General features: G+C 37.7%; 1 protein-coding gene across 3 annotated transcripts in view; it reads right to left on the bottom strand.

Annotated features, from left to right (window-relative positions):
* Positions 1 to 2332: 2332 nt before the first annotated feature.
* The window catches only part of FLVCR2 (FLVCR heme transporter 2), a 45141-nt gene continuing 19593 nt past the window's right edge, over positions 2333 to 27880 (bottom strand). The window contains exons 4-11 of one of the 3 annotated variants that reach the window (XR_005557726.1): positions 15405 to 15472; positions 14160 to 14263; positions 12268 to 12378; positions 11792 to 11897; positions 11247 to 11358; positions 10721 to 10776; positions 6762 to 6824; positions 2333 to 3754 (exon numbers count right to left, since the gene is read on the bottom strand). Coding sequence is in view for 2 of the 3 variants with exons in the window: in XM_039351690.1 (XP_039207624.1) it covers positions 6504 to 6581; positions 10721 to 10776; positions 11247 to 11358; positions 11792 to 11897; positions 12268 to 12378; positions 14160 to 14263; positions 15405 to 15472 (635 nt within the window). In the remaining variant the exon portion in view is untranslated. Of the gene's footprint in view, positions 3755 to 6489; positions 6582 to 6761; positions 6825 to 10720; positions 10777 to 11246; positions 11359 to 11791; positions 11898 to 12267; positions 12379 to 14159; positions 14264 to 15404; positions 15473 to 27880 lie in introns of all 3 variants that reach the window. The other 2 variants (XM_039351690.1, XM_039351691.1) reach the window with 2 other exon arrangements.

The raw sequence follows: 27880 nt of genomic DNA on the forward strand, positions 1-27880 counted from the left end.
ATGAAGGATTTGCAAGACATGATGGGAGATGTCATAATTCAAATTAGGGCAGAAATGAAAAAGATTTTAGAGGAAAACAATAAGATCTTGAGACAAGACTTTGTTTTGGCTTTAAAAGGAGTTGCTTCTGTTCTTGAAAAGATGAACTCCCATGTGGAAGAGGTAGATGAAAAAGTGGAGATAATGGAGGGGAAAATTGAAAGTATGGAAAAAGAGATGGAAAATGAAATTCTTATGCTTCAATATGGACAAATGGAATATGCCTTAAGAATCAGGGGCCTGGAAGAGTCTTTGCAAGGAAATTTGAAAGAGATGGTTGCAAAGGACTTTGCATTGATTTTGAATAAAGAAAAAGAGGGAATACTTAGTGAAATTGAAAAATTATTCAGGGTTAATTCTGTGGTGGCAGCACAGAAGAATCTGCCAAGAGATGTGGTAATTTACTTTGGTAAAAAATCTCTACGCAATGAAATTGTGCAAGCCTATTATAAGAAGAGATTTCAAATTGCTTCACAAGATGTTATAATTTTTAAGGAGATCCCATCTAAAATTTTAAGAAGAAGAAAGGAGTTTGCTTTTCTAGCAAATGAACTTAAAAAGAGAAAAATACTATTCAGATGGGATGTCCCGACTGGAATGGTGGTGAACCACCTGGGGACATGTTATAGACTTAATACTGTTTCTCAAGCAAAAGATTTTTATACCTCGGTCCTGGGGGTATGTGTATCGCCATCTATTAAGTTTAAAGCTTTGGAAGAAAAGAATGTAGAATTACAGCTTGAAGAGCCTATATTTATGAAAATTGGGGAACCCTTGTTTGAGAGGCCCCAACAAGTCCAGGTTGAGGAACAGAAGACAACTTGTGCAGCATACAATTGCAAAGAAAAGCAGCAACAGAAGAAGGTCTCTGAATCTCTGGGAGAAGTTAGACCTACAAAGTCTCTGGAGCAATCTTCAAGGGTGGAATTGCTGCCTGAAATGGAAATTGGGAAATTTCAGCTTGAGGGGCACCAACAAGAGAGGAACGGGCAGAGGATAACTTGTACAACTTATAATTGTGAAGATCAACACAAGGAGGAATTCACTGAGGAAGTTTTACAGGTATCGGTCCCTGAGACTTGTCCAACATATAAATGTAAAGAAAAAGTAACATATAAATGTAAAGAGAAAGACCAACAGAAGAAGGAGGTTGAGGAAGTTTCACAGGTACTGATTCCTGAGCTTGTGGGTCAACCAGGACTTACAAACTCTTTGGAGCGATCTTCAAGGGCAGAATTCCACGCATTTTTTTCGATGCTTGCGGGCAAGAGAAACCGATATGGATTGTGCTTATAGTAGATGTAACTGGCTATTAGACAGAAGATTATGGATATTGAATGAAAATTTTAGATAAGAAGTTTGTGTTTATAGTGGGTGCAACTGGTTATCGGACAGAAAATTATGGACATTGAATGAGAACTTTAGACAAGAAGTTTACTATTGAGATTGTGGGAGAAGTAAAACTTACATCGTTTTTGGAAAATGTCTTATGTAATGTCTAAATATGTGTTTTGGGATAATAATATATTTCAGCTTTAAGTTTTAAACCTTTAATGATAATATTGTTTAAACCTGTGTTTTGAAGGGATTATAATTTGTTTATTTCAGTGAGGGGATTCTAATAAATTTGTGTTTTGAAGGGAGTATAATTTGTTTAAGTTCCAAGTAAAGCTTAAATTTGGTTTTTAAATATTATTATTAATATTTCTAAGAGAAAATAATTTGTTTAATTAAATGTCTAGATTTGTTTAGGAAAGAAAGTAATGCTTAAATCTGTGTTTTTGGAGGAAGTTTATATAGAATGATGATTGTATTTAGATTTGTTTAGGATTCAAAAGTGTTTCAAGTTTTTAAATATTATTAATATCTTTAAGAGAAAATAATTTGTTTAACTAAATGTGTCTAGATTTGTTTAGGATTTTTAAGTTTTTTTTTGGATAGGTGAGAAGATTATGAAGATTGAAGGAAATATGTATTTACTTTAAGTTTTCTAAGAGTATTTAGTTTTGATGGTATAACAAAGGTTTATATATTTATTTTTTTGTATTAGGATAAAGAAAGAGGGAGAAATTAGATTTTACATTATAGGTATAGATATTCAAAGAAAGTAATGTTTAAATTTGCGTTTTTGGAGGGAGTTTATATAGAATGATGATTGTATTTAAATTTGTTTAGGTTTTAAAAGTGTTTTAAGTTTTTTTCTCAATTAAGCCTGTACTCAGCTCTGGGAAGTCCAGGGGAGGGTTTGGGAGGTTGGGTAGGAGGGGGGTGAGGTAGGGTTGGGGGGGGTATGGGAAGGGGATTTGTTTTTGTAAAATTTAAAAATTTTCAATTAAAAAAAAAAAAAAGATAAGAATTCTTTATAAATTGTTCAGTTTTTGAAGTGAGAATAGCTGTTAGGCCAACTCAGTCAGCCATTTCAAAGTTACAATTTTTTTCCCCACAAAATTATGCAGCAATTTTCCTCACTTGGTCCAGTGATGAATTTTAATAAAAGTTACCTAAAACTAAGATGTTGCACGGTACGGTCCTCCATGTTTTTTAATCTGATTTGTGGATTTTTTCCTTGCAATAAAATAGAATTGTTATGTCATCCTGTTTTGGGTAGAATGGAAAAAACTTTATTGTACTCTTTTACAGGCTTTTTTTTTTAAGTTGCATCTCTTGTTCCACACAACAGAGGCACTCAGTCATCTACAATTTAATTAACCTAGTTCCTCTTTTCTTAAAAGGGAAATGTGATATAGCAGTATAAAAAGAAAAATAAGCCATTAATTATACTTCATCCCTCAAATCTGACTACAGTGGTTAATTTTTAATTAACACTATACTATTTAGTACAGACTTGAGAGAAAACATTTAGAGATTTTAGAGGTTATGAGAAAAATATTGCAGAAAATGTTATGAAAGCCATGTGGAGCCCTTGCTTAATTTCTGCTTCTGCAGCTTGTGGCGTTGCAATGTCACACTGCTGAAGAGCAATAATGCTCTTATTGCTCTTCAGCAGATAAAGGTGCATTTCTCAAATATGGTTTAGAAATCAGTTATCCAATAATATTTCTGAAACACCACCTTATTTAAAAAAAACATAATCCCCATTTTAAAATACTGATTAGTTAATTAAAAATATCTGTTGGACTTGGGTCACAAAAATACTTTACAGTACAAATAGCTATTTTAAAAGGAAGCTAAGCCATCTTTGCTTTTGTTTTGACTGATAGTGAATTTCCTCATTCACAAACCAATGGTTGCCCTTCCATTAGGGTTGCTCACAGAGCAAGTGTTTTCTGGTTCTCCCTAAGGAGCAAGGATCTTCCTTTAGATCTACTTCCCGCCCAAATCTGCAAGTCTACAGGCCACGCAAAAGGATGAACAGATGGGCGTTCTTAGTTCACACTGGATCCAGTCATGCAGTTTATAAGTGCCAAGGAAAGTCAACTGCTCTCTTCCATTTTCTGCCACTAAACCGGACAGAAAAGTTTCTTCAGTTGGGAATAATTTAAAATCTTTGTACTTTTCATTAGCAATATTCTTTTGTAGACTCTTTCCTGGTCAAACCATAGGTAATGGAAGTATAGATGGTAGAGAGAGACGAACATAAGGCAGTAGTAGCAGGAATAGCAATATCTTTTCAGCTGCTTACAATCTTTAATGTTTTGATTCTTCAAACAGGAGTGCAATGTTGGTCTGAGGCAACTCCCACCGATTTCTGGAACTAAAGAGAAAATACACAATTAGAGAAATCAGAGTGTGTAGTAAACAAGAAATTTGTTGGCATGTTGAATTAAGGCTACCATACCATTTATCATACAGATTTAATCAATAATTCTGCTAAAGTTATTTATTTAAGAACATTTATATGGCTGCCCACTCACTCTCAGTTATGAAAAATCTTATTCTATCAAATAAGAATGCTATTTTGCTGCCTGTCACCTCTAGCTAAAGCAGTGCTTCTCAAATAGTGGGGCGTGCCCCCCGGGGGGGGGGGCGCAAGGCTCCGTAAAGGGGGGCTCGTTTGACCTCGGCAAATACTGTCATATTGGATTTCTAGATCGGATCACGTGACACATGCAAAGGACCCGATTGGATAGATATGATGCTCTATCCTGATTGGCCAAACCCGCCCGTGTGACTTTTAGACCCAGAAATCGGTCCTCTGTACAGAAAAAAATTTTTTAACAGGGATGAGAAGACAGGAGGAGAGAGAAGGAGAGAAGGAGATAAAAGAAAGTCTTCCGAAGGCTAAGACGAGGAAATATGACGAGGGGGGCGCGAAATGTTTTCTTCTTCCTAGGGGGGCATGACAGAAAATAATTGAGAAGCACTGAGCTAAAGAAATGCAAAATACTTGGTGAGATTTATAGAGACAAGAGCAATTCATGTTTAGTTAAGCAGAAACCCAATATATATCCCCTGTGTCTCACAAATTGGGACAATATGACAGCATTTCTCTGTCACACTAAGGGTAGAATTTGGCAGCTTTGCTTGAATTGCTGCAGAAAAACTCCTAGCATCTAAAAACCTTAAAAGTTAAAATGCTACTACTTTCTGGTTTATCCTCTAGTTCACCACCCTGCTGCAATTTTGCTAATCTGATGTAAGTTTTAAACCACATCATTTAAAACTGATACTCTTTGCTTCTATTATCATTTAAAGTGGTCATATTTTGATGAGTAGATACATCCTAGACTCTCTGAATCTTTGGGTTCAAAGAACACTTTAAATAATATTCACTTTTATTCAGTGCTTTTTTTCTTAAAAAAAAAAAAAGGTGCCAGAACTCACACTCGTCATACAACCCACCTTGCCTACCCTACAAGGTTCCATCTAAAAAAGGTGCCGGAATTCCGTTCTGGGCATTCTATGAGGCAAAAAGCCCTGCTTTTATTCATGAAAAGTAGCAGTCATTAAGCCACTAATCGATTATGCTGGCATACAATACTATTTCAACAATATTTTACGATTCCTAGAAACAAATACCTAAAGGGATTCTTTTTTAGGCCTCATTATGGAAAATCAAGATTTAGGGCAGGAAAAATAAAATAACTTTATTACTTTACAAAAATATTCATTTTCAAAACAGAAAGTATTACCTATAACTAGAATACTAGAAAAAGATTAAGCCAAGATTTATTTTTTAAAAAAACTTTACATTTTGACTTTAAGTGAAGATTGTACCATAAGACAGTAGCCATGTTTCGTAAGCTTTATTTTGTAAAAAGCAGCACTAAAAATAATGCTGATGATACATGTCCTCAATTTCACTGTTCATCTTCTACAGCAGAAGAAATACAACCTTGAAGATACATGAGAGTTCAAGTTTGGACAACTCACCAATCAAAAGTGAACTTGAAAGCAAATGTATATAAATAAAACTAGCATTCCCCATCACCAGCCCCACCTTCTGGCTAACTACTTTGAAATTCAATCCAATATTAGCAATTGTTTACAGCTTAATTTTTTCCCCTTGCTGTAAGGAACTGCTACTTGAGATTGGTGAGCAATAAAAATAAATAGAAATATAGACCAGGGAAAGCAAAATATGAAAAAGAGAAATATAGTTTAACCAAATTAAGCATGCTCAGAGCACAAAAAGTCCAAAGCATTAAGCAGAATAAAGAAGACCTCTTTGAGAAATGAATTAAAATGCTTTGTGAGCTGCAGTAGTTAAAAAAAAAAAAACACCAATCCAGGGGCTGATTTATATGAAAGATTTAATATTTCCTTCGTAGACAGAAAGACTACATAGACTAGTCTGTAGTTTTTGTTTAAAACTACATTGGGAGCCAAATCCATTCCTAAGGTCTCATTTTGAATGAATCTCATTTGCATTGAATATCCATTAGCTGAAGGCTTTCCTGAAATTTCCTGGTGAAATTAGGACTAAAAGGCATCTATAAATTTAATGCCTGTGAAAACAACTCTGTCTTTTAAATATGCTTCAGTGCTTCAAGAAGCACTGAAGATTTGCAGTACCTCTACATTTTTGCAAATAGGATGTACAGATAATGAATTTTTAAGGTAAAGAGGTAAGAATTAATTTTTAATATACTGTGAATGAAAAAAAGTTAATTCCAGGAAAAAAAATTCTTAGGAGAAAATTGTTTGAGGATATAAATCCATCCTTCTTTTCCTCCTGCCATTTGCTCATTCATTTATTGCATTCAGCAAATTTATATAGTCACCCACCTTACAGAACGGATGACTCCGGGTGCCATACAAAAGAATTAAAAGCACATAACAATCTAAAAACACTCAGATGTGGATAAAAACTTTAAAAACATTTTAAAAACCACTACAATGGTTTAGTGTGATTTTTCACAGAATGTACCTTAACTGTTACACTTTTAGTACAGTTTCCCCATAATAGTGCTAGAGTCTGTCACTGGGTTGGTGCTACTGCAGCCTCACATAAGCAATTGGCCAAGCAGGTTAATATGATTCTCCTACCTTTGGTTTGTGAATTACTGAGCAAGGATGGGAAATGAGGATAAGATACAAAGTCCATAATTCATTATCTGACTGTTACTGCTTTGGAGTCTCTGCAAAACAGCCAAATGTCACAATCCCATGAAAGGGTAGAGCAGAATAAAAAGATGTTGCTGCAGGAAACCACAGCTATCCTTTCATAACTAGATAAAAATGGAACTAAAGACCACTTCAGCCTTAGGATGGATCATTGAAAACATTATATAGTATGATGTTTGGCTTTCCGAGCTTACTTTTTCCATGGCTTGGGATGCCTCTCCATATCATGTGGAGATATTTCATTGTCCCTAGAACTGCTATATAAAATTCATATATTGAATTTTCAGTATGAAAATTATACTTTCAAATAGAACAAAACAGATCCTCTGCAGAACATATGTGTTTTTCACTCTTTCATATGACTTGTATTATCTGTCTCCCCCATTATTTTTATATATTTTCCATCATCACTTTTGAAATGATATCCTAAAAATAGGTGAAAGCTATGTGCGTGACCTAGCTGACCTTACCTAGGATAAGCCTTGTCACATCCCAACAGCACATATTCACTTATGCCCCTGTCATGGAACATGGCTATTTTCAACAGTGGCCTAACTGCCACCAGAGAAATTAAGAAATACCATTTTCTGTCCTTTTTTTAAATACATTGATTTGCAGAGAATAATTAAATATCCATGTATACTCCCTCTCCCACGTCAAAGATGACTGACCAAGTTAGAACAGGTTAGCCTCCAACAATTCCCAATCTGTTTTGCAATGAAACTAACACAATTCTTGTTCCAATATTATCTAGCTTTAGCTTTTCACTCAATATACTAACTCCTCTTGTTGTGCTAACATGGCCAATGTGTCACCATTCCATGCTAACCAAACATTATCCTGTGATAACATCACTTAAGGTAAACACAGCAAATTCAGAATGAGAGCTGTATGTCCATACACATTACCCTCAATCTGAACAGGTATAAGAATATAGCAAAGATTCTGATGGGCATTTATAGAAGCACTTATACCACAGTTGCAAAATAAGCTGGTGAATTGTAGTATGATAATGGTGTTCTGTGGACAATTTCATCCACTTTGGAGAGACTTCACTTTTAAAAAAAATTCCAAAAATGAGCAAAATTAGTAATGAAGGATACTGCATTGTTTCTCTTCAGGCCTATTTTTAGGTCTTTAAAACATTAAAATATCTTCCTAGAACATTTACCTACATTGTATTCCCAAGAATGAAATGCTTTATTTATGTAGTCAGTGTGGTATGATTCAAGTTATTGTTACTTTTTTCTACCTTTAAAAAGAGAAGAGCTACATTTATCTTTGTTTTTTTTTAAAATTAAACCTCAATATTTTAATTATCAATATTCAGGCTTAAAGTATTAATACAAAATCAAAATTTACTGCAGAGAAATTCTGTTCTCTTTTTGTTTATGGAGATTCTCAGTCATGGTTGTCGCAAAGGTGCTTTTTCAAAAGGCAAACTGGACTTTGTTTTTTCTCTTTCAAGACGTTTTACTTCTAATCCAACAAGCTTCTTCAGTTGCTCCAAAACTGAAAAGCTTCTTAGATGATAAGCGAAACATCTTTAAGGAAAAAACAAAGTCCAATTGCCTTTTGAAAAAGCACCTTTAGGTCTGTTCTCTTTTGTTTGCCATTTATTTCAGAATAAACATTTGTTTCACAGTTCAGTAGCATAATTCCATATCAGGAGTCAAGTAGTGAGTATATTTGAAATAATAATATATAATACTCAAAAAATTACACAATGAAAGAGTATTATTTGAAACAGAATTCACAAGAATGCTTAAGGGTAAATTTATTTAAAGGGTACATTAATAAAAGAAAGGTCAATTTGGTTTTTGCTCTTAGAGCAGTCTTTCCCAAGCTGGTGCTCTACATATAGATTGGTCTGAAACTCCCATAATTCAGATGCACCACACCCAATCATTATAATGGGTAGAATCCTAGCATTTTGGGAGACTACTAGATAACAATAGTCTTTCCTTAAAACAATCCTAAAATTGGAAGAGATCAATAATATTTATATTTGGTGCTTTCAATCCACTCTTTAAACATCATTAAAAGGGAGGACAGGTGAAATGATGCCCATTGTATAACGAATCACCTATTTATAGTTAAAAGTCTTCTAAATTATGGACATGTTCCTCCAAATAAACTACCAATAGTTAGATCAGGGTCTTCAAACTTGGCCCTTTTATGACTTGTGGACTTCAACTCCCAGAATTCCTCAGCCAACATGCCTGGTTGAGGAATTCTGGGAGTTGAAGTCCAGAAGTCATAAAAGGGCCAAGTTTGAAGACCCCTGAGCTAGACAAAAGCAAAACAAAGATCAGCAGTTAAAAAGAGTAAATTTTGCTGTACCAGGACAGCAGGTACATTGTAGAACATAATTTTCATCTCTCTTTACATTTTCTATTACATTTTCTATTATTTGAAGATATGCTTTCTTAGTTAGCAGGTTAAAACACAGCTGGTCACTAGACCCAGAATGGAAGAAGAAGAAAAATTTGAAGTATGGAACTTACTAACTAAACAATTTTAAGGATGTTTCCAAATAGTGTAAAAGTTTTTAATGTATAAGTACCTCACTTCCTTCACAGAATTTTACAGGAGATCCAGGTGTTTCTGTTTTCTATTTATAATGCACTTGGTTTTCCACTACTCTCTTTTTTTCACACAAAAAATTCACCAAAGAGAAAAAGCAGACACTGCACAGTGTCTTATGACTGATAACACTTGTAGTCCTCTTATCATCCTAAACTGAACTAGCAATAGTTGAGTTTAAGCAAGTCCTCCTTGTTTCCTCATTATCTTTGGAGAACCGAGCAGTTAATTGACAATGTACAAAGTACTTTTTTGCCAATTAGTGGCAAATAGCTACAATTTTTTTTCTTAATAAATATTCTTGAAAGAGCATTCTTCTATCCCTATAAAGCAATATGGTTTTTCTGGTTAAGGAATTTTTATCACTCTTTCAAAAAAAAGGGAAATATATATAAATTCATATTACCCAAAGGCCTTTTACTTTCAAAGATGTTCCTTTTCTTGTGAGGAAAGAAAGCAATATATAACCCACCACGATTAATACTGTGACTTCATAAATAATGACTCAATTTCTTCTCAGAGACAGCAGGGCTATTATTGCCCTGGGAAATGTTGGCTATAGATATTTTTCTTACTGTCTATTATGACTGAGAAATCCAGGCATAACCAAGCTTTCTCTTCAGTCACTGAAGTGTGGGCTTAGCATCCAAATTTCATAGTAGCCTAGTGACAGAGGCTTTGGCTAATTAATATGCAAGTGGCATGCATATTAATATGCAAGAAAAGAGGCTTTTCTCCATCCTTTTCTCCACATCAATCAGACATCATTTATTTGAATATTTATTACTTGCTTTCTTGTTTTTATAGCCCTTCCAGCCAGTCCCTTCCTCTTTTTTGCCTTGTCTCAATTGTATATCCATGTCCATTAAAATTTATTTAATGTAGGACTATACTTCTATAAAAAGTTCCATACTTACATATATAAAGGCCATTGTACTATTCCTTTTGGGGATAGCAATATTGTGTAAAGTGCAGAAAAGGAATAAGAAATACTAAGCCAAAGAAATTAAAGCATGAAATAAGAAAAATAGAAGACAATAAAGCTAAATCTAAAGTATACCAATATCATTCACTATACTTGTCCATATTCTCTATCTGTGCACACCACCCTTATCTCATTACATCTATATCAGCTTTATACACTTTTTCCTCTAAAAAAACTCACCTCTTTCTAAGAATACTATGAATTCCTTCCAATTGCAACTTTCTCAGTCTACCACTTCACTTGACCCATTCACCCGTCATACATACATGTTTTCATATATTTGTTACCTGAAATATTTATCATTATGAAAGCTATGGATGCATGCATTCCATCATACTGAAAAATTATCTGCATTTTGCTGGACAGTTGGAAAAATGATTACAGGCTGAATCTGCTAACCTAAAGAAAACTGAGCCCCAGTCAACTTCAGAATCCACATTTGGCACATTCAAGTCATCTGAGATACTTCTTCAAGCAATATACTTCCTATACTTCTGAGATACCCCAATTACTCATCATGAAAACAGCAATATCACTGGAGATAGTGGACATAAATTACACGTTATATTTTATTTTACTCACAGCCTGTTCATTATCCAGATTGGCCTGTTGTCTTCGGAGATCAGGTTTGATGAAAGCTGAAGCATAATGGAAAGACAATTTTAAGTTAATAACTTTCAAGGGCAACTTCAAATAGAGTGTGTTACTGTAATTCAACGTGACAGTGACCAAAGTAAAGGACAGTTGCCAAACCTCCTACAGCAATCCCTTCTTAAACAGGAGTTCTTTTAATCCTCAAAAGCCCTTATATGACCATGAATGGATAAAACATTACAACATATTCCACTTAGCCTTTTAGCTGGTAATTTCTTCAGAAAGGGATTTCAATTAGAGCCCTTGTGGGCCATAAGTTTTTAACATTCAATAAGCAATGACAGAAGGGATATCAACTTTATTCCTGATCTCTTATAAACCAAATTTTGGTAGAGGCCTACATCTTCTAGTAGTTCACTATTAATGTAGCTGCTGACCATGTTAAGTTTATAGGCAAAAGTAACCCACATGCTCTGCAGAAATAAGTAACAAAATATTTGAAGAGTGTAGTTACCAGTGATAATAGCACCAATGAACAGGAAAATGCAAAGGAAGATGTTCCCAGCTTTAGTTCCAAAGTTATCAATGATCTGTCCTTGGCTAATGGTGAAAATTATTCCAAAAACCTAGCACAAGATAAAAGAGATTTTAAAGAAAAACTGAACAAGGTACAGTTGTTCACCAGTTCTAAGATCTTTTGCTTATCTCCAATGTTCTCAACAGTAATAAAACACACTATCAACTCAGTATCTCAGCCCATATGACTACTAGTCCTTGACTATAAATGAAGTCAGAATTATTAGAATGCATTGTATTTTGACAACTTATAGAATTATATTTAATAAAATGCATCACATGTATTTAACTGTATTACCGTAAAAGGAAAAGAAGTATAACTTTTGTCATCTACAAACTTGTTTGGAAAGCAGTAGTAGTCAATTTCAGGGAAACTATGTTGGATAACAGAATATTTTGATTCATCAACAGGTGGTGCTATATTCCTGCAGAATAGCAAAACCAGACCTAGAAATGTCCCTTTGCCACATTTCTCAAACTAACCTGTGCAGAAACATTAAGAAGGCCTGATGATGTTCCTTCAGATTCTGGATATGTTAACTCTGCTGCAAATTCAAAGCCCAGAGGTAGGTAACCCGTCATGAAAAAGCTGTCAGAATAGATGTAGGAAATACTTAAGCTTCAGCACTTATGCAATGTTATGTCCTTGGTGTTTTAAAGAGACAGTGCTACTCCACTTTCATTTTTCTCAAATCTCAAAAGCGTAACCCCACTTGCTTCTCATTAACACTTTGTCTCACAGGGTCATGAGAATTACATTTCTTAGAATCCTCATTTAACAGAAATAAGAAAACCTCCAATGGCTACTATATGTCTGTTCTCTTTGAAAGAAGAGGATCATTACTAGCTTCCCTTTCTTTTTTATAGCCTGCAGATCAAGTGGAAACTATCTCAGTAGCACAGACAGTAGCAAAACACTTTCATAGAGAAAAGTAACCCAAAAGGAGAAGTGAACTTACCCCAGTACACCTGCAGTTACGAAGACCACCCAGATATGACCTAGATCCAGGGTAAAAGTATAAACAACCAGACCCACAAATGACATGATGTAAACAACCAGTGTTGTCTGTCTGTAACAAACAAAAGTATACTTATTCAAATTTATCGCCCTACAACCCCAGAACAATGAAATCATCGCTCTAGCTTTACAATAAACACAAATATATACATACATTTTGCAGATTTATATACCACCCCCCAGTCATTAACTCGGGACCGCTTTTTAAATCTGTTTTCTATTACCATTTAATGAAAGTCTAACCCAGGGGTTGGCAACCTTAAACACTCAAAGAGCCATTTGGACCTGTTTCCCACAGAAAAGAAAACACTATGAGCCACTAAACCCTGCTGCTTCCCCTTCAGCACTCCACAGCTCCACCACTGCTGCTGCTTATGTATATGCTTTATGCTTATTATATAATTACTTGTTTAAAGATTATGTAAAAATAACTACCGTATATTCCGGCTTATAGGGCGACCTGGCGTATAAGACAACCACCGAGTTCGACGCCGGGTCGCAAGACGATCGACGCCGAGTCGCAAGATGATCGACGCCGAGTCACATGCCTAGAAAGTCATCTTATATGCCGGAAACTACCGGTATTTCCGGCATATAAGATGACTGACGCCAAGTTGCATGCCTAGAAAGTCATCTTATACGCCGGAAACTACCTTATTTCCGGCATATAAGACGATCAACGCCGAGTCGCATGCCTAGAAAGTCATCTTATACACCAGAAACTACCTTATTTCTGGCGTCTAAGACGACTCGGCGTATAAGACGACCCCCGAGTTCAGAGGCTGTTTCAACGCTCTCAAAAGCCGTCTTATACGCTGGAATATACGGTACTTTAAACTTTGTAGAGGAAATAAGTATTTAATTCAAAACTTAATTACAGTACATCCTTTTGTCAACGCTGCTAACATTGGATGTTTTTGCTTTGACAACAGTTAGAGATGCAACCATTTTCTTCTTATGTTTTACTTTTAGAATTAAGATGATGCTGGGGGGGAGGAATGTGCATGAGAGTTTAGATAGACATAATAAAACTGGATCTAGTGTGTGAACCAAGGTTAATAAAATAAGAGATGATAAGAATTGGCTGGCTGGAGAACTGGAGAGAGAGCCTGTGTTTCAAACTAATTGGAGAATGTGATTTATGACAGTTAATTGGAGGCGGAATCGTGCTTTGAAACTATGTGCTGAGGGGAGGGGAATCCAGTTTTTGGCTTCGACTGTGTTAGTGCTGATGCTATGCTACTCAAATAAAGATTCTTTAAAGTAAACAATGCCTGGAAGTTCTTTGAAGAGTTTTATCTGTCGTAACCATGACACTTTTGTTGGTAAGGATTTTGAATGAAAAAAATTGTGTCTTAAGTCAAAATTTTAGGTACCGTATATGCCGGCGTATTAGGCGACCCGGCGTATAAGACGACCCCCGTCTTTATAGCCGGGCCGCATTCCTAGAACGTCGTCTTATACGCCGGAAACTACCAGTATTTCCGGCGTATAAGACGACTCGGCGTATAAGACGACCCCCGTCTTTGGTGCCGATTTCAGTGCTCGCGGAAGTCGTCTTATACGCCGACATTTACGGTACCCATTTTATTTCATTCCCTCTCAAAGAAAAAAGGAGGCTGAAAATTTGGGTTCTGCTCACTCTGGTGATCTCACCATATTAACAGTCGCCATCTTCTGCAGCCCCCAAGTTGAGTGGCAAAGAATTAGAGTGTAGCCTCAAACCAGAAAATATTGTTGACTTCTTGACTTCTCCCTTGATCTACTCATTGAAAAAGCCTACCTCTTTTCCAAAGAAGCAGAAAGAGAAAAGAGATACAATAAAGCACTTACTTATATGTTTTAGTTCTGTCCAACCAGATGCCAGAAATCAAAGCTCCAAACATGCCAGCCACTATAATGGTGAGACCAATTCGACCAGCATTCAGATCCTCTCCCTGAAGCAACACATGTATGCATATATCATCAGGTTTTTTTTACTTCACAAAAGAGAAATGGAAAGAGTCAGGATAAAATTGCCACAGTGGTACAATATAGTGCAGCTTTTCCCAGCTTGAACACTCTTGTGTTGAACACTCAACACATATATGTTGACTTCAACTCCCAGAGTTCTCAGTAAAATTTCACCTGGCTAGAAAATTCTAAAAGGTCCAAGTCTACTCATCAGGTAGATTGTTAGAGCAAGTTCTTTGGGACCTAAGCCACATCCCAGCCAAGAGGCATATTAACATTCTCTCAATCTAGTAATGGTGTTCAAACCTAATGTGTTTTATAGGAATGTTAAGGAGATGAAATAAGGGGGGCGGGGAATAGCACAGCCTGTGAAATGTGGTAGTTTCGTAAAAGAATATATACAATTAATCTTAATTTTGATTTAACAGACTTCAACTGCACTGGATATCAATCAATATATATTATACATTCCTGCATATGTGTAAAATCCCATCTGCCATTCTATACTTGCCTAAAATGGTAAAATATACAAAATAAGTATATTACTGTTTTAGACATGTGTCAAATGCATAAAATATATAAATATACAAAATATACATGTGTAACATCCATTACTGGCTTAACAGTGTTAAATGAATACTGCTTTCCCCCATTAGTCCATTAAATCAAGGTTTTCTTGTGTACAAGTGAGTTTTCTTTGCCTTCCCCTCATGTCTTCAAACTTAGCTCTTTCTTTTTTTCAAGGACAAAATATCCAACAACAGAATCTGAAATCAAAAAGGGAGAAGCTGGCCGGCCAAAAGATAATAGCAGAAATTAGAAGATTTAAATGCTGCCTGCTATTGCTCTTTCTCTTGCTGGACTTTAAAGACAGTATCTGCAGTTTTCACTTCATGTTTAAAGAGAATCTTGTTCTAATCTAATCAGAATCCAAACTGACTTTACAACCACTTCTCTTCCATTTCTGGTGGCATAGCTGAGGCATTGATTCATATAAAGAAACCTCTGACATGTTACTTAAATTTCAGTTTGCTCCAGGGGAAGAAAGAAATATACCTCTACATAAAGTGCTACTATTTTAAGTATCAAATCAGAATGATGATATCTCAACAGAGAATTACTTACTGGATAATGCAGCATTACCATGCGGTTTAGCAAAGTTGAGATGGCATAGAAGCAACCCGTGTTTAAGCCTGAAAGGTACAGAAATATTTAATTTACATCATGCTCTGAATTTTGCTATATTTTGTAGTCTAAGGAATGAACTCTTAAACACAGGATTTATATATTCAGATGAAAAAATATTATTCACCCCAAACAAACTTGTGAATTTGTTCTGGTATTATGATTTTGGCATTTATTGGAAACTTAATGGCTTGTATCATCATTTCCATAACATCGATGCTCATCTTCAGGAATGTGTGTACATACAAATTGTCCAGTAATTGTGGACATGTTAAAAAAACAGCACGAATAATATTCAGGCACATGAATGAAATGGCGATTAGAAAACATCAAATTGGGAAAAGCAGGAATCCTTATCTCATTAAACAGAAACAAGAATCCCAGAGTGGGAGAAAAGTAAAACATGAAGGTCATGAATCAAAGATTGCAAAATGGACTTCAGTACTATTTCACACTATGTCTTACATGAAATGGCATGAATAACTACATACATATTCATGCTCTGTATGCACTAAACAGCTCAAGTTCAGTTGCATTTTCATTGCAGCAAAAGCATCTCATGTTCATACATTTTACTGATAAGACTAAGTTGAACTTTCAAACCCACAGATGAATCCAAAGGACTCACCTCACCCAAGTCATGTTCTCATCCTACGCTAAATAAATAAATAACCTCACCCAAGTTAGCACAACCAGGTCAAAAAGCAGATGTTAGTCATTGACCTCATTTGTTATCTGCTTCCATATGCCTTAGCTAAGCAGGGTTGTAAACTAAACATTGGAATAAAGTTTCTGTAGGCCCAAATTTGTTCTGCAAATATCTACTGCCCACCAATAGACTCATTTTGTATGTATGGAAAGAGGGGTATCATGATGGTTGAGTACATCAGCCCTGGAAAATATCCTATTGTTATGCACATATTTCTGGTGGATGTTATGTGACTTTCATGCAATGCACCTCAGTTTTTAAAGCAGGAGCTGTTTTTTGCTTGTTAGTATTTGTCATTGTTTTCTTTAAAGGAAATGATATTAGGAAAATGGAGGTAAGGGCAATACAGCAGCCAAGGGAAAGAAGAAAAGAGATTTGGGCTATTGATGCACACACATTTACCTAAGAATAAATTGTTTAAGAATGCAAAGGGTTATGCTGAGAGATATGATCCAATACATAATTTCCGGAGAGTAAGGCCCTTTGAATTCAATATTTGTCTCTGAAAAATGTAGGCAAACCTTTCAGAAGGGCAACAGGAAGACTTTACTTTGTATCCACATACAAACTGAGCCCTTTCCAAAATAAGATTCAATATTCAAAATGAAAAGAAGGGTTTCATACAAGGAAGAAAACTGACCAAGTATAAATAATTCCAAAAGTAGTGTCAATATTGTAGATCTCTTCTTTCCCTGAATTCCCATTCAGTGAACCAGTGATTTCAAGAAAACAATAACAATCGAGGAAAAAGAAAGCTAGAGTGAACACCGCTAAATTCACTCATAATGTTATCCGTTTTCTGTTTTTGGCTTAGCAAATTGTGTAAGTCAATTCATGTTATATGAATTCAAAAACAATTGCAATTCACACAGCAAACATTTGCAACTTTGTATGCTGTGTGAAGCAGATTAAAGGATACAATAAGAAAGGTAAAATATTGCCCTGGGGCCCTTTGGAATTCTGAAAGGCACTCCTAGATATTGGAATATTTCAATAGAAGAAAATAGGTATAGCCCAGGGTGGAATTGCAGAGTCCTTGGAACTCTCTGTGGTTGGTTGTTTGCTTACAGGCATTTAATTACCCAAGTAGGTAACATCAGTGTTTTTCTTTAAAAAAAAAAAAAGGTGCCAGAACTCACACACTTCATACAACCCGCTTTGCCTACCCTACAAGGTTCCATCCCAAAAAGGTGCCAGAACTCTGTTCTGGGCGTTCTATGAGAAAAAAAGCCCCGGGTAACATCAGTGCAGAAAATAAAGTTGTCAATGTGTGGAAAACTTTCAACTTTCAACTCTTGGTAGAGTTAGTTTCCTAGTAGATGTCAAGATAACTGAAATATTCCCTTTATCACCACTACATGCCTGTCTGAAAGACTGATCCTGATGCAGAAAAACCTCCTCCATGTCTTTTCCCTGTCCTTGAAATCTATAATAAATTCTCATAATGGAATGATGTGTTTCTTTTTTTTCTTCTTATCCAAACACTTCTAACATGATTTTGATCCTCCTTCCTAAATTTCTGCAAGTTTTTTTTACACACAGCCAACATCCTACCCTTGTTCTGCATATGTTCCTTTTGAATAAACTGTAGCCTTCCAATTTTATATGCCAATCATGAATATCATTCCCCCAAATCCAGTGATGCTCAGAAAGTAATATTTGTCTTCCTGAATTAGGAATACTAGTTCGCTCCATTTGTTTCTCATACAATGGTATTGAAATTTATAAGGTACTAAATGGCATCACCCTATTGGCCTATTATAGTTTTTCCAAGTCTCAGAGTCCCTATCCTGCTCTTCTGCCTCTCCTTTTATGTTCTGCTTTCTTGACCCCAGTCCTTGGCTTCGTATTCAGTACTGGATTTTTGCCACCTTTTTTTGTGGTTTAATGGTCTCCTGATGAGACTGACAAACATTTTCTTCCCAGTGTTTATAATATATAGCCTATTTCTTTTCAGAAGTCCTTCATGAACATAGCATAATCCATAGATTCTAAATCATTTTCAGCAATGCTATCTATAAAGCCAACTGCTAACTCCTGGAATCCTTTTTTATTTTCCACCATGACCTTCAATTAGAAACATTAACCAAGGTCTCATCATCTCTGAAAATCTTTTCAAGGTCTCCTCTGACTGTGCCGTCTGTCTTATACAAATCAAGAAGGAAAGAATACAATGTCAGGGGGTTGAAATATTTTTGGTAATTTCTCTGTCACATCCAGGATGCAGAAACCTGAAAGACAACACTGATACACTTACAACTTTATATCAGTCAGCACATGGCTCTTGAGTTCCTCTCAGCACAGAGCTACCTACCAAGCAGTTCATGGTTTCTTCAGTTTATTATGGTCCAAATGTTATTTCACTATGTTCCATATCAAGTTTTGTTCAGATGATTATGGATCAGGTTCTAGAGAGGTCCTTGTGCTTTCTGAGTGTGGTTGTTTTCTTGCAGACGTTTCATTACCCACACTAGGTAACATCATCAGTGTACTAAGCAGTGGAGTTTGCTCTCAATTTAGAATCTAGTAGCTTGCCCTGTCAATGTCAGTAGGAGTGGTTTTAGAGGTTCTTTGGTTGGGCTGTTTACTGTTGGTTTGTTTAGCCGTTCCTTAACTGAGGTATTGTTTTCTTGATTATTGGTTGGATGTTAATTTTGGAGTTAATCTATGCTCATCTGGGTCCTGATTGCTGGTGGTGAGGTGTTTTCATCTTTTTGTTCCCTTTTGGCTTGTTGATTATCTCTTTTGCACAGTATACTGTATAGATATTGTTTCTATTGATGTGTCTATTGATGGCTAATTTATCAGAGTGCCAAGCTTCTAGAAATTCCCCAGCATTTTAGGACTTGGCTTGGTCTAGACTCTAGCACGAGCAGAGTTTACCAACTAAAACTATGGTTAAGTCTGTCCATATGTTATGAAATTAAAGAGTTTTCATCATGTCTTCTGACTGCTAGTTGATGTTCTTGGATGAGTTCTGCCAGTCTTTTATCTGCTTGTTGTATCTAGTGGCCCTTGCAGTTATTACACTGTATGGTTGTATATGACTCCTGGAGTTTTTTTTGAGGGCAGCTGGGTCTTTTGGTTTACCTAGGATGTTTTCAAGGACTTTAATTGGCTTGGGTGTTGCTGATTCCATGTGGCTCTAGTAGTCTGCTGGTGATTTCTGAGATGTTCTTGATGTATGGCAGTGTTATTCTTTTTAGGGTTTGTGCTGGGTTAGGTTGATAACGTTTTGAAAAAGTTGCACGGATATCCACTTTGTTGGAATATGTTGTATAAATGCTGTTTCCTTTTTCTGCTGCTCAGGGTTGCTGCAGTGAGTTTGTGCTCATCTAAATAAAGTTCTTATGCAGCTTCTCTTGTGGGAGGTTTGGTTGCTACTTTGGTAGTGGAGCACTTGGTTGGTTGGTGTGGGTGGTTTTTCTGTACACTTATATTTCTAGTTTGCATTGTGGTTTCTGTTGATCAGGATGTCCAAAAAGGGTGGTGAGTTTTTGTGGAATCCTTTGAAGATGTTATTGATAGTTCTGTGGGTGTTCTCTAATTGGTCCTTTTTTATTATGTGAAGATGTTGTCTATGTATCTGATCCATATTTTGGGTTGCATTTGTGGAAGTGCTATGACTTCTAGACATTGCATAATGACCTCCACTATCAATCCTGAAAGCAGTGATCCCATAGGTGTACCTTTAATTTCTTGGCAAGTTTTTCCATCAAACTGGAAGTATGTGATTAGGCAGAAATTTATGTGATCCATAATTGTGGGCGTTTCACTACTCACCAACACTGACGGGGCAAGCTACTAGAATATAATAATAATAATAATAATAATAATAATAATAATAATAATAATAATAATAATAATAATAACTGGAGAACGAGAAATAGAAGAGAAAGAACTGGAGAAGATAACAAAATACAAAGACCTACAAATAGAAATAGAAAGACTGTGGCAAAAGCAAGCAAGGGTAGTACCAATAGTCATAGGCTCCTTGGGTGCAATCCCAAAACAACTGGAGCACCACTTGAACACCATTGGCATTGACAAATTCGCTATTAGTCAATTGCAAAAGGCGGCCTTATTAGGAACTGCTTCCATCCTGCGACGATATCTGTAATACCATCAAACATCCACATCTGCCTATCCCAGGTCCTGGGTAAGGACTCGATAGGTAGACAAAATGCCAAATCCAGTCTGAACATCTGGCTGACTGTGCGATGATAATAATAATAATAATAATAAATTGGAAGGGACCTTGGAGGTCATCTAGTCCAACCCCCTGCTCAGGCAGGAAACCCTACACCATTTTGGACAAATGGCTGTCCAGTCTCTTCTTAAAAACTTCCAGTGTTGGAGCATTTATTGCTTCTGGAGGCAGGCTGTTCCACCGGATTAATTGTTCTCACTGTCAGGAAGTTTCTCCTTAGTTCTAGGTTGCTTCTCTCCTTGATTAGTTTCCACCCGTTGCTTCTTGTCCTGCCTTCAGGTGTTTTGGAAAATAGCTTGATTCCCTCTTCTTTATGGCAGCCCCTGAGATATTGGAATACTGCTATCATGTCCCCCCTTGTCCTTCTCTTCGTTAAACTAGACATACCCAATTCTAGCAACCGTTCCTTATATGTTTTAGCCTCCAGTCCCCTAATCATCTTTGTTGCTCTTCTCTGTACTCTTTCTAGAGTCTCAACATCTTTTTTACATCGTGGTGACCAAAACTGGATGCAGTATTCCAAGTGTGGCCTTACCAAGGCATTGAAGAGTGGTATTAATACTTCACGTGATCTTGATTCTATCCCTCTGTTAATGCAGCCTAGCACTGTGTTGGCCTTTTTGGCAGCTGCAGCACACTGCTGGCTCATATTTAGGTGATTGTCTACTAGGACTCCGAGGTCCCTCTCACAGTTACTACTATTGAGCATGGTGCCACCTATGATGTACTTGTGCATTTGGTTTTTCTTGCCTAAATGTAGAACCTTGCTTTTTTCACCATTGAATTTCATTTTGTTAGTGCCCAGTATTCAAGTCTGTCCAGATCCTTCTGTATCTTAAGCCTGTCTTCTGGAGTATTGGCTATTCCTGCCAGCTTGGTGTCGTCTGCAAATTTGATGAGTTCCATAAGCTGAAAGCAAACCCCATTCCTTACTAGCATTCATGATGTTACCTAGTTTAGGTAATGAGACATCTGCAAGAAAACAACCAAGCTCAGAGAGAATAAAGGAGCCCTTATTTCAACTCTGAGCTATAAATATCTTTCTTTATTGGTACCTGGTACCTGTCTTGAGCACTTTTAGCACTGAATGTAACCTGATATTTATATTTCTTTTGATCTTGTGCTTCCGCAAGTTTGCCTCTTTGAAAGGGAGTTTTTCTGGTGCTAGATGTTCTCTTGATTTATCTACTCTCCTAGAGAGTTTTAAGTGCCCTGCCAAAAATCTTCTTTTTCCCTAAGCACCACAATTTAGAAATTTTTTATTCACTTCCCACTTTCTTTTCCAACAAGAAGCGTATGTAGTTTGGGTCATCTTCAAATAAGAAAACAACCACTGCATACCACAACCACTTTGCAGATTATAAGATTTCCCTCATTGCCCATGTTATTTAAAGCTTCCCCCAACCAAATTCCCCAGTCAAATTCCCATGCAAATTTCTAATAACTTCCTGATTGTAAACTCCCAGAAATTGCCTCTGGGAGAGGACTAGCTGAGACTGGAAGAATTAAAGAATTATTATAAGGCCAAAAGAGCATCTAATCCAACCTCTGCAATATGCTAGACAGCCAATTAACCCATTTCCAAAAAGTGGCTCTCAATCCTTCTTAAAAACTTCCGCAGATGGACTGTAGCATAGATCATATAAAAGAGAATGTTATACAGCAGGGCTTTTCAATCAATGGTACGGGTACCACCTGTGATACATTGGCACCTGGCAGGTGGTGCACAACCATCCTAGAAAAGTGGTAGTGGGGGAGGAGAATGAGCTGAACCAGTGCAGCACCGCACAAGCCTGAAAGAGACGGCTAGAGCTGCAGGGCTGTCAGGGCTCAGCAGAAGCACCAGGATCAGTGCCGTTTTCCAGCTGATCGGCGCTTCTTCGGGGCTGTGAGGGTTCAGTGGAAGTGCCAGGATCAGCGCCAGGCTCCAGCTGGAGCTCGGCACTGATCCTGGCGCTTCTGCTGAGCCCTGAAGAAGCACCAATCAGCTGGAAAGCAGCACTGATCCTGGCGCTTCTGCTGAGCCCAGAAGAAGTGCCGATCAGCTGGAATGTTGCAGCATCTCCAGGGTCTTGTGATTTACATTCAGATGCTTGGCAACTGATTCATATTTATGACAGTCAGTGTCCCAGGCTCATGTGAAGTGACCAAAACCTGCTGCAACCACCCAGCAGACAGGGGGAATAAAAACCAAACACCCCCCACCCCACCCCCCACTGCCAATCCTCAACAGAAATGCTCACAACAATGAAAACCTCGGACAGGAAGAAGAGTGCCACTGGGTGAGCAGGCAGGTGGCTTGGGGACATTTTTTTCAGTGCCATTGTAACTTCGAACAGTCACTAAGCGAACTGTTGTAAGTCGAGGACTACCTGTACTTTATCACTTTTTCCCTTTTTTTTTTTGGTCATCAAGTTTTTGACACCTTGCTAGGCAACTGGTGGCACTCGGATATTGTCATATCCTAAAAGTGGTACAATTGGTGAAAAGATTGAAAAGCCCTGTTATACAGAACTAACCATCAAGCTTTTTTCCTTTGAATTAAACAAAATCAAAATATTTGCTACTTAATCCCATTATTTCTGGTTTCAGTTTGTGTGGAAAATAGTTCCTGAACAACCTCTCTATGATACACTGATGCCATGCCTCTCCTAGGCCTTCTTTTCTCCAGACCAAACATCTCAAGTTTCCTCAGGCTATTCCAAGTCAAGAATCCTTATTTTATATGGGTGGCCTATATTTTTCCTTCCTACATGTAATATCTTACATTTTTTCCTCTTGAAGGACACACCTCGTTCCTCTCAAATCAAGCTTCCAACTTGTCCAGATTGGTTTGCAATTTTGTTGTCATCCTGGATGTTAGCCATTTCTCCCAATTTTGAATCTTCTACACATTTCTTAATTATAATCTTTGTTACATGTTTTTTCATGTTCTTTTCAGTTTTGGTTCAGCATTAATTCAGCATGAGCAGCCTATTTTTACTTGCAAATAAAGTAACAAGTTTTCTTTGTCTATGAGAAAATGTTTCTGTGGATCTGATGAACTTTTCCCAAGTTACTGCCCTTATATCTAAGTATTTACTTAAAACTACATCAGTATCATTCCTAATAGTGTGTTTTGCTATGTTTCATTTTTCTAATATAATCAGAAAGAAACAAATGTGTTAACAGAAGTACATCTGCAATAGATTGGATTCGTAAAGAGAACTCCCAAGAAGCATTTAAAATTGCTCACAATTCAGGTTTATTACCTAGTCTTAACCAGTGAATTAATGACCATGGCTACAGCAATTGTTTCCAAATGTTTATACCAGCTATCAAGATCAATCCTCATCTGTTATTCTTTAAAAAACATAGCTTGCTCTTTATTCCAAATAAAATAATGATGTCACCTCATTGAGCTAGTTTCGTGTAGTGGTTAAAGCATTAGGCTAGAAATTGAGAGATCATGAGTTCTAGTCCTACCTTGGACACAAAGCTGGGTGACCTTGAGCCAAATGCTCTTTTGTTAGTCCTAGAGGTGGGCAATGGCAAACTACTTCTGAAGTCTTGCCAATAAAACTGAAGGGATTAGTCCAGACAGGTGTCAGGAGTCAAAAACTCACTGGAAGGCATTAAAAAAAATCCAAATAATTGTATCTGCATAACCAATTGTATACTGTATGCCCTCCAGAAGCTTATCCCAATGGAGAGCCAGTTTGATGTAGCAGTTAAAGCATCAGGCTAGATACTGGGAGATTGTGAATTCTATTCTAGCTGGGTGATCTTGGGTCAGTCTATCAGTTCTAGGATGGAGGAGGCAATAGCAAATCATTTCTGATAAACGTTGCCAAGAAACCTGCAGGTACTTGTCTAGGCAGTCACTAGGAGTCAAAGGAGACTTAAAGGCGCATGTGAGAACACATAGACATAGACACTATCTGATTGTCCTGCTGCTCAATATGGGGAATAAGATTTTTTTCAAAGGCTCAGTAGAATGGACTGCTCTTTTGGCCATGGTCATGAGGGATCTGAATTCGGTGGAAGAATTATTCATTATCAGCAGGGTTTTTGCATGAAAACACAATTCAGGTTTTTCAATTTCACATTAAAAGCCACAAAACTGAGAAGTGTACAATTGCAAGAAGGCAATAAAGATGTAGGAGTAATTCAAAGTTTACTGCAGGCAAAGGGAGGAAAGGACCAAGTTCAGATGACATGATAGGAAATTTCTTATATTGTTATATGTACTTGAAAAGCCCCTGGTTATCAGTCTCTTTGATCAAGCAACAGAGAATGATAAGGCAAGCAGAGAGCTGACAGTACACATTCCTAGAAGCCATCATACACATTGAAACAACCAAAAGATTTGCCCTTTGCACTGTTGTTGTTTTTTTGTTTAAGAAAACTTCTCAGAGGGGGGAAAAAACCCTTGAAACCAATGACTCAGAGAAATGATCAGAAATTTGCCATTCTTTGTGTTAATAGAGCCTTATAGACATGCTCTTTATATTTTCAGAACAAGGAACAACATTCTCTTTATTCCTATATATTAAATAGCACCTGACACCAATGACATTTAACACTAACAAATGTGTTCAGTCTATTATTATCAGCTTGAGATTTACTCTCAACTGCAGACTTTATTGCTCAGGATCTGACCTGAGTTTTGGATTTTCATGCTCCTTCCTGATCCTCTGCTGTTGTTGGTTTGAACATCTTAGTTGATGAAGAGTTCTGGACAACTTGAAAGCTTTCATATTGTTTTGGATTGTTTGATATTATTAAAATACAGGTTTTGCCTTTTCCTATACAATAGTTTCAATTTCATGAGACAATAATTATAACTACAAGTATCTATATATGCAGAAACCCAATTGCTATCAGCTATCAATATTGGGGTTAGCATATTTAAATTGCAAAATTTCAGATTACTAGGTGAGAATAATAAGATAGAGAATTTTGTATCTCTTTCCTGCTATACACTGGATATCTGCATTTTTATAGCTCAGATAGGGCATACTTACCCAATAATTTAAAGAAAAAAGACACTCCAAAACAGTGGCATCCAAAATAGGCAAGGCAACAGTTGTGGTGTTGTAATCAAAGTCCTGCCACTTTGCATGTGTCAAGTTTATATTGAACAAAAGGGCAGAACTGGGCAGTGATATTGCAACAAACATCTTGACTATCTGAAGACCCCTGCAGACACTACTGTGCCAGAACCAATCAATGTTTCCTTTAAAAAGTGTGCTAAATGTGACAATCAGAATAAATCACTCCCTGATTTAATGATATTTATATAATTTATATAAATTTATATAAGGAATAAGGGGCTACTATGCAGGTACAATAATACTAGTGTTTTTATGCAGAGAAAAACAGCCATTAATTCACACATATTGTGCTGGGCAACATAACCAACAATAACAACAGAAATCTCAGAAGACCTGCCTTTTCAGAGACCTGAACAAAATTCCTCCGTTTCAATAAACCTTCCCTTTACACATAACTAGGAATTCTGGGACAAACATTTTCCCAATATCAGCAGTCAAGGAAAACTATCAAACATCCTAAAGCAGTGGTGGCGAACTATGGCACACATGCCAGAGGTGGCACTCAGAGCCCTCTCTGTGGGCACGCGCGCTGTGCCCTGGAGATGGCAACCGTCCTTCTTCAACCAGCCGCCCACTAACTCGCAGAGGTCCCACGTGGCCAGATGCATCCCAGCATGGCTGGTTTCCCTCCTCCCCCCGTCCTGTCCCTCCTAGCCTCGCATACTCTCCTTTTCCCAGGCACGACTCACTGCGTCTCCTCCTCAGCTGTCGGCCGTCTGTCCAGTTCAGAGGCAGCTTCTCTGAACTGCTGGCGGTGGGCTGCAGAGCCCCAGAGTGTGCCTATGCCGGTCAAGGGGCTGGCAAGCTGTGGCTGCTGACGGACACTGTCAGCCCCCATGCACTCGCTGGCCTCTGTGTGTGAGGGCCGATGGTGTCAGGCAGCAGCCGCCCTGGCCCCTGCCTCACCTTGCCCATGGCACCCCCCCACCTCACCTTGCCTCAGCCCACAGGACGAGCCTCCTGTCCACCGCCTCACCTGCCAGAGACGCCCTGGATCTCCCCCAACCCTGCCTTTCCCCCACAGGCATCCCTCCCCATCAGCAACATCGAGGTGACCACACCCACCTTGCCCATACCCACCCAGTCTGCCATGACCACCATAGCCACATCCACCCAGTGGGCCATCCCACCTGGCATCTGGTAATAAATAAGTGGGTTTTTGGGTTGCAGTTTGAGCACTCGGTCTCTAAAAGAAGCATTCTAGATGGCAATCAGGATTTGGTTTTTTTCTCACAGTTGCTGTTCTAAAATAGTGAGCTATAAAACTTTCTACAGATTTTCACAGTAAAAGATTTGTAAACTTTATAATCATGAAATGGTATAAAAGCAAAAGATAAGAAAACAAGGATTAGCAGTGATTGTATATTCCTTTCCTCTCAGTAAAAAAGAGTAATGATGAAAAAGGAGCAGCAATGGGAAAAATAACATTTTTTTAACTAATAAAGAATGGAAAAAAACCAAAAGTGCAGAGTGGAGAGAGATCAGGAAGAGAACAGAAAGAGCTAATAATTAAGTCCAAAGACTAAGAAACAAGATGAGTTGAAAAAAGATATTTAACAACTATTAACATAAATGAAGAGAAGAAAATTGTTGAAAGGAATCAGAAGCAAGCAAAATAAAATATAAATAGTATTCATTTTAATAAACAAAATAAGCCATCAGAATATATCCAAATCAGTATTCTCAGTGCATTTTATCTATAGAATACAATTTCTTCCTATCCAAACTGAAATGAAATATAGGTAGTCCTTGAGTTGAGAATGTAATGGAGCCTGCCCATTCCACTCATAAATCGAAAACTCGTAGAATGAATCTCGTTCGAGGTACGAGATCACTCCATTGCTCGTTAAAGCACATGTGGCTTGTTAAGCAAACATGAGGTATCTCGGCGAGAAAGGCTATGGAGGGCCTAGTGCCGGAACAGGCCCCCAAGGCCCCCCCGACCCACAAAGATACTGCATGCTTCCTCCTCCCTTCCTGCCGTGCCGGACTCACCTGGAAAAGATCCATCTCCTCTCTGCCGCGGTTCCTGCTGCCACCCGGAACGTTTCAGCGCATCCTGCGTGGCCCAATCTGGGCTCTGGAGGCCTTTTCCAGGCCTCTGTGGCCTGGATCTAAGGCCAGGAAACACTTCTGCGATCCCCCGTGGCCCAATCCAGGCTCTGGAGGCCTTTTCCAGGCCTGATTGGGCCACAGGGGGTCTCGGAAACCTCCCCCAGCTTCAGATTCTGGCCACAGTGTCCTGGAAAAGGCCTCCAGAGACCGGATCGGGCTGCGGGAGGGGGGGCAGAAGCTTCTAAGGACCTGATCCAAGCCTTGAAGATGTTTTCCAAGCCATTTGCACTAGGAAATGGGGAGGACTTCTGCATGCCTCTGGAGATTGGATCCAGCCCTCAGAGGA

Source organism: Crotalus tigris, unplaced genomic scaffold (genome assembly GCF_016545835.1).
Source record: "Crotalus tigris isolate CLP2741 ecotype Arizona unplaced genomic scaffold, ASM1654583v1 scf7180000018371.15429387391:27106975, whole genome shotgun sequence".
In the NCBI taxonomy this organism is placed as follows: Eukaryota; Metazoa; Chordata; class Lepidosauria; order Squamata; family Viperidae; genus Crotalus; species Crotalus tigris.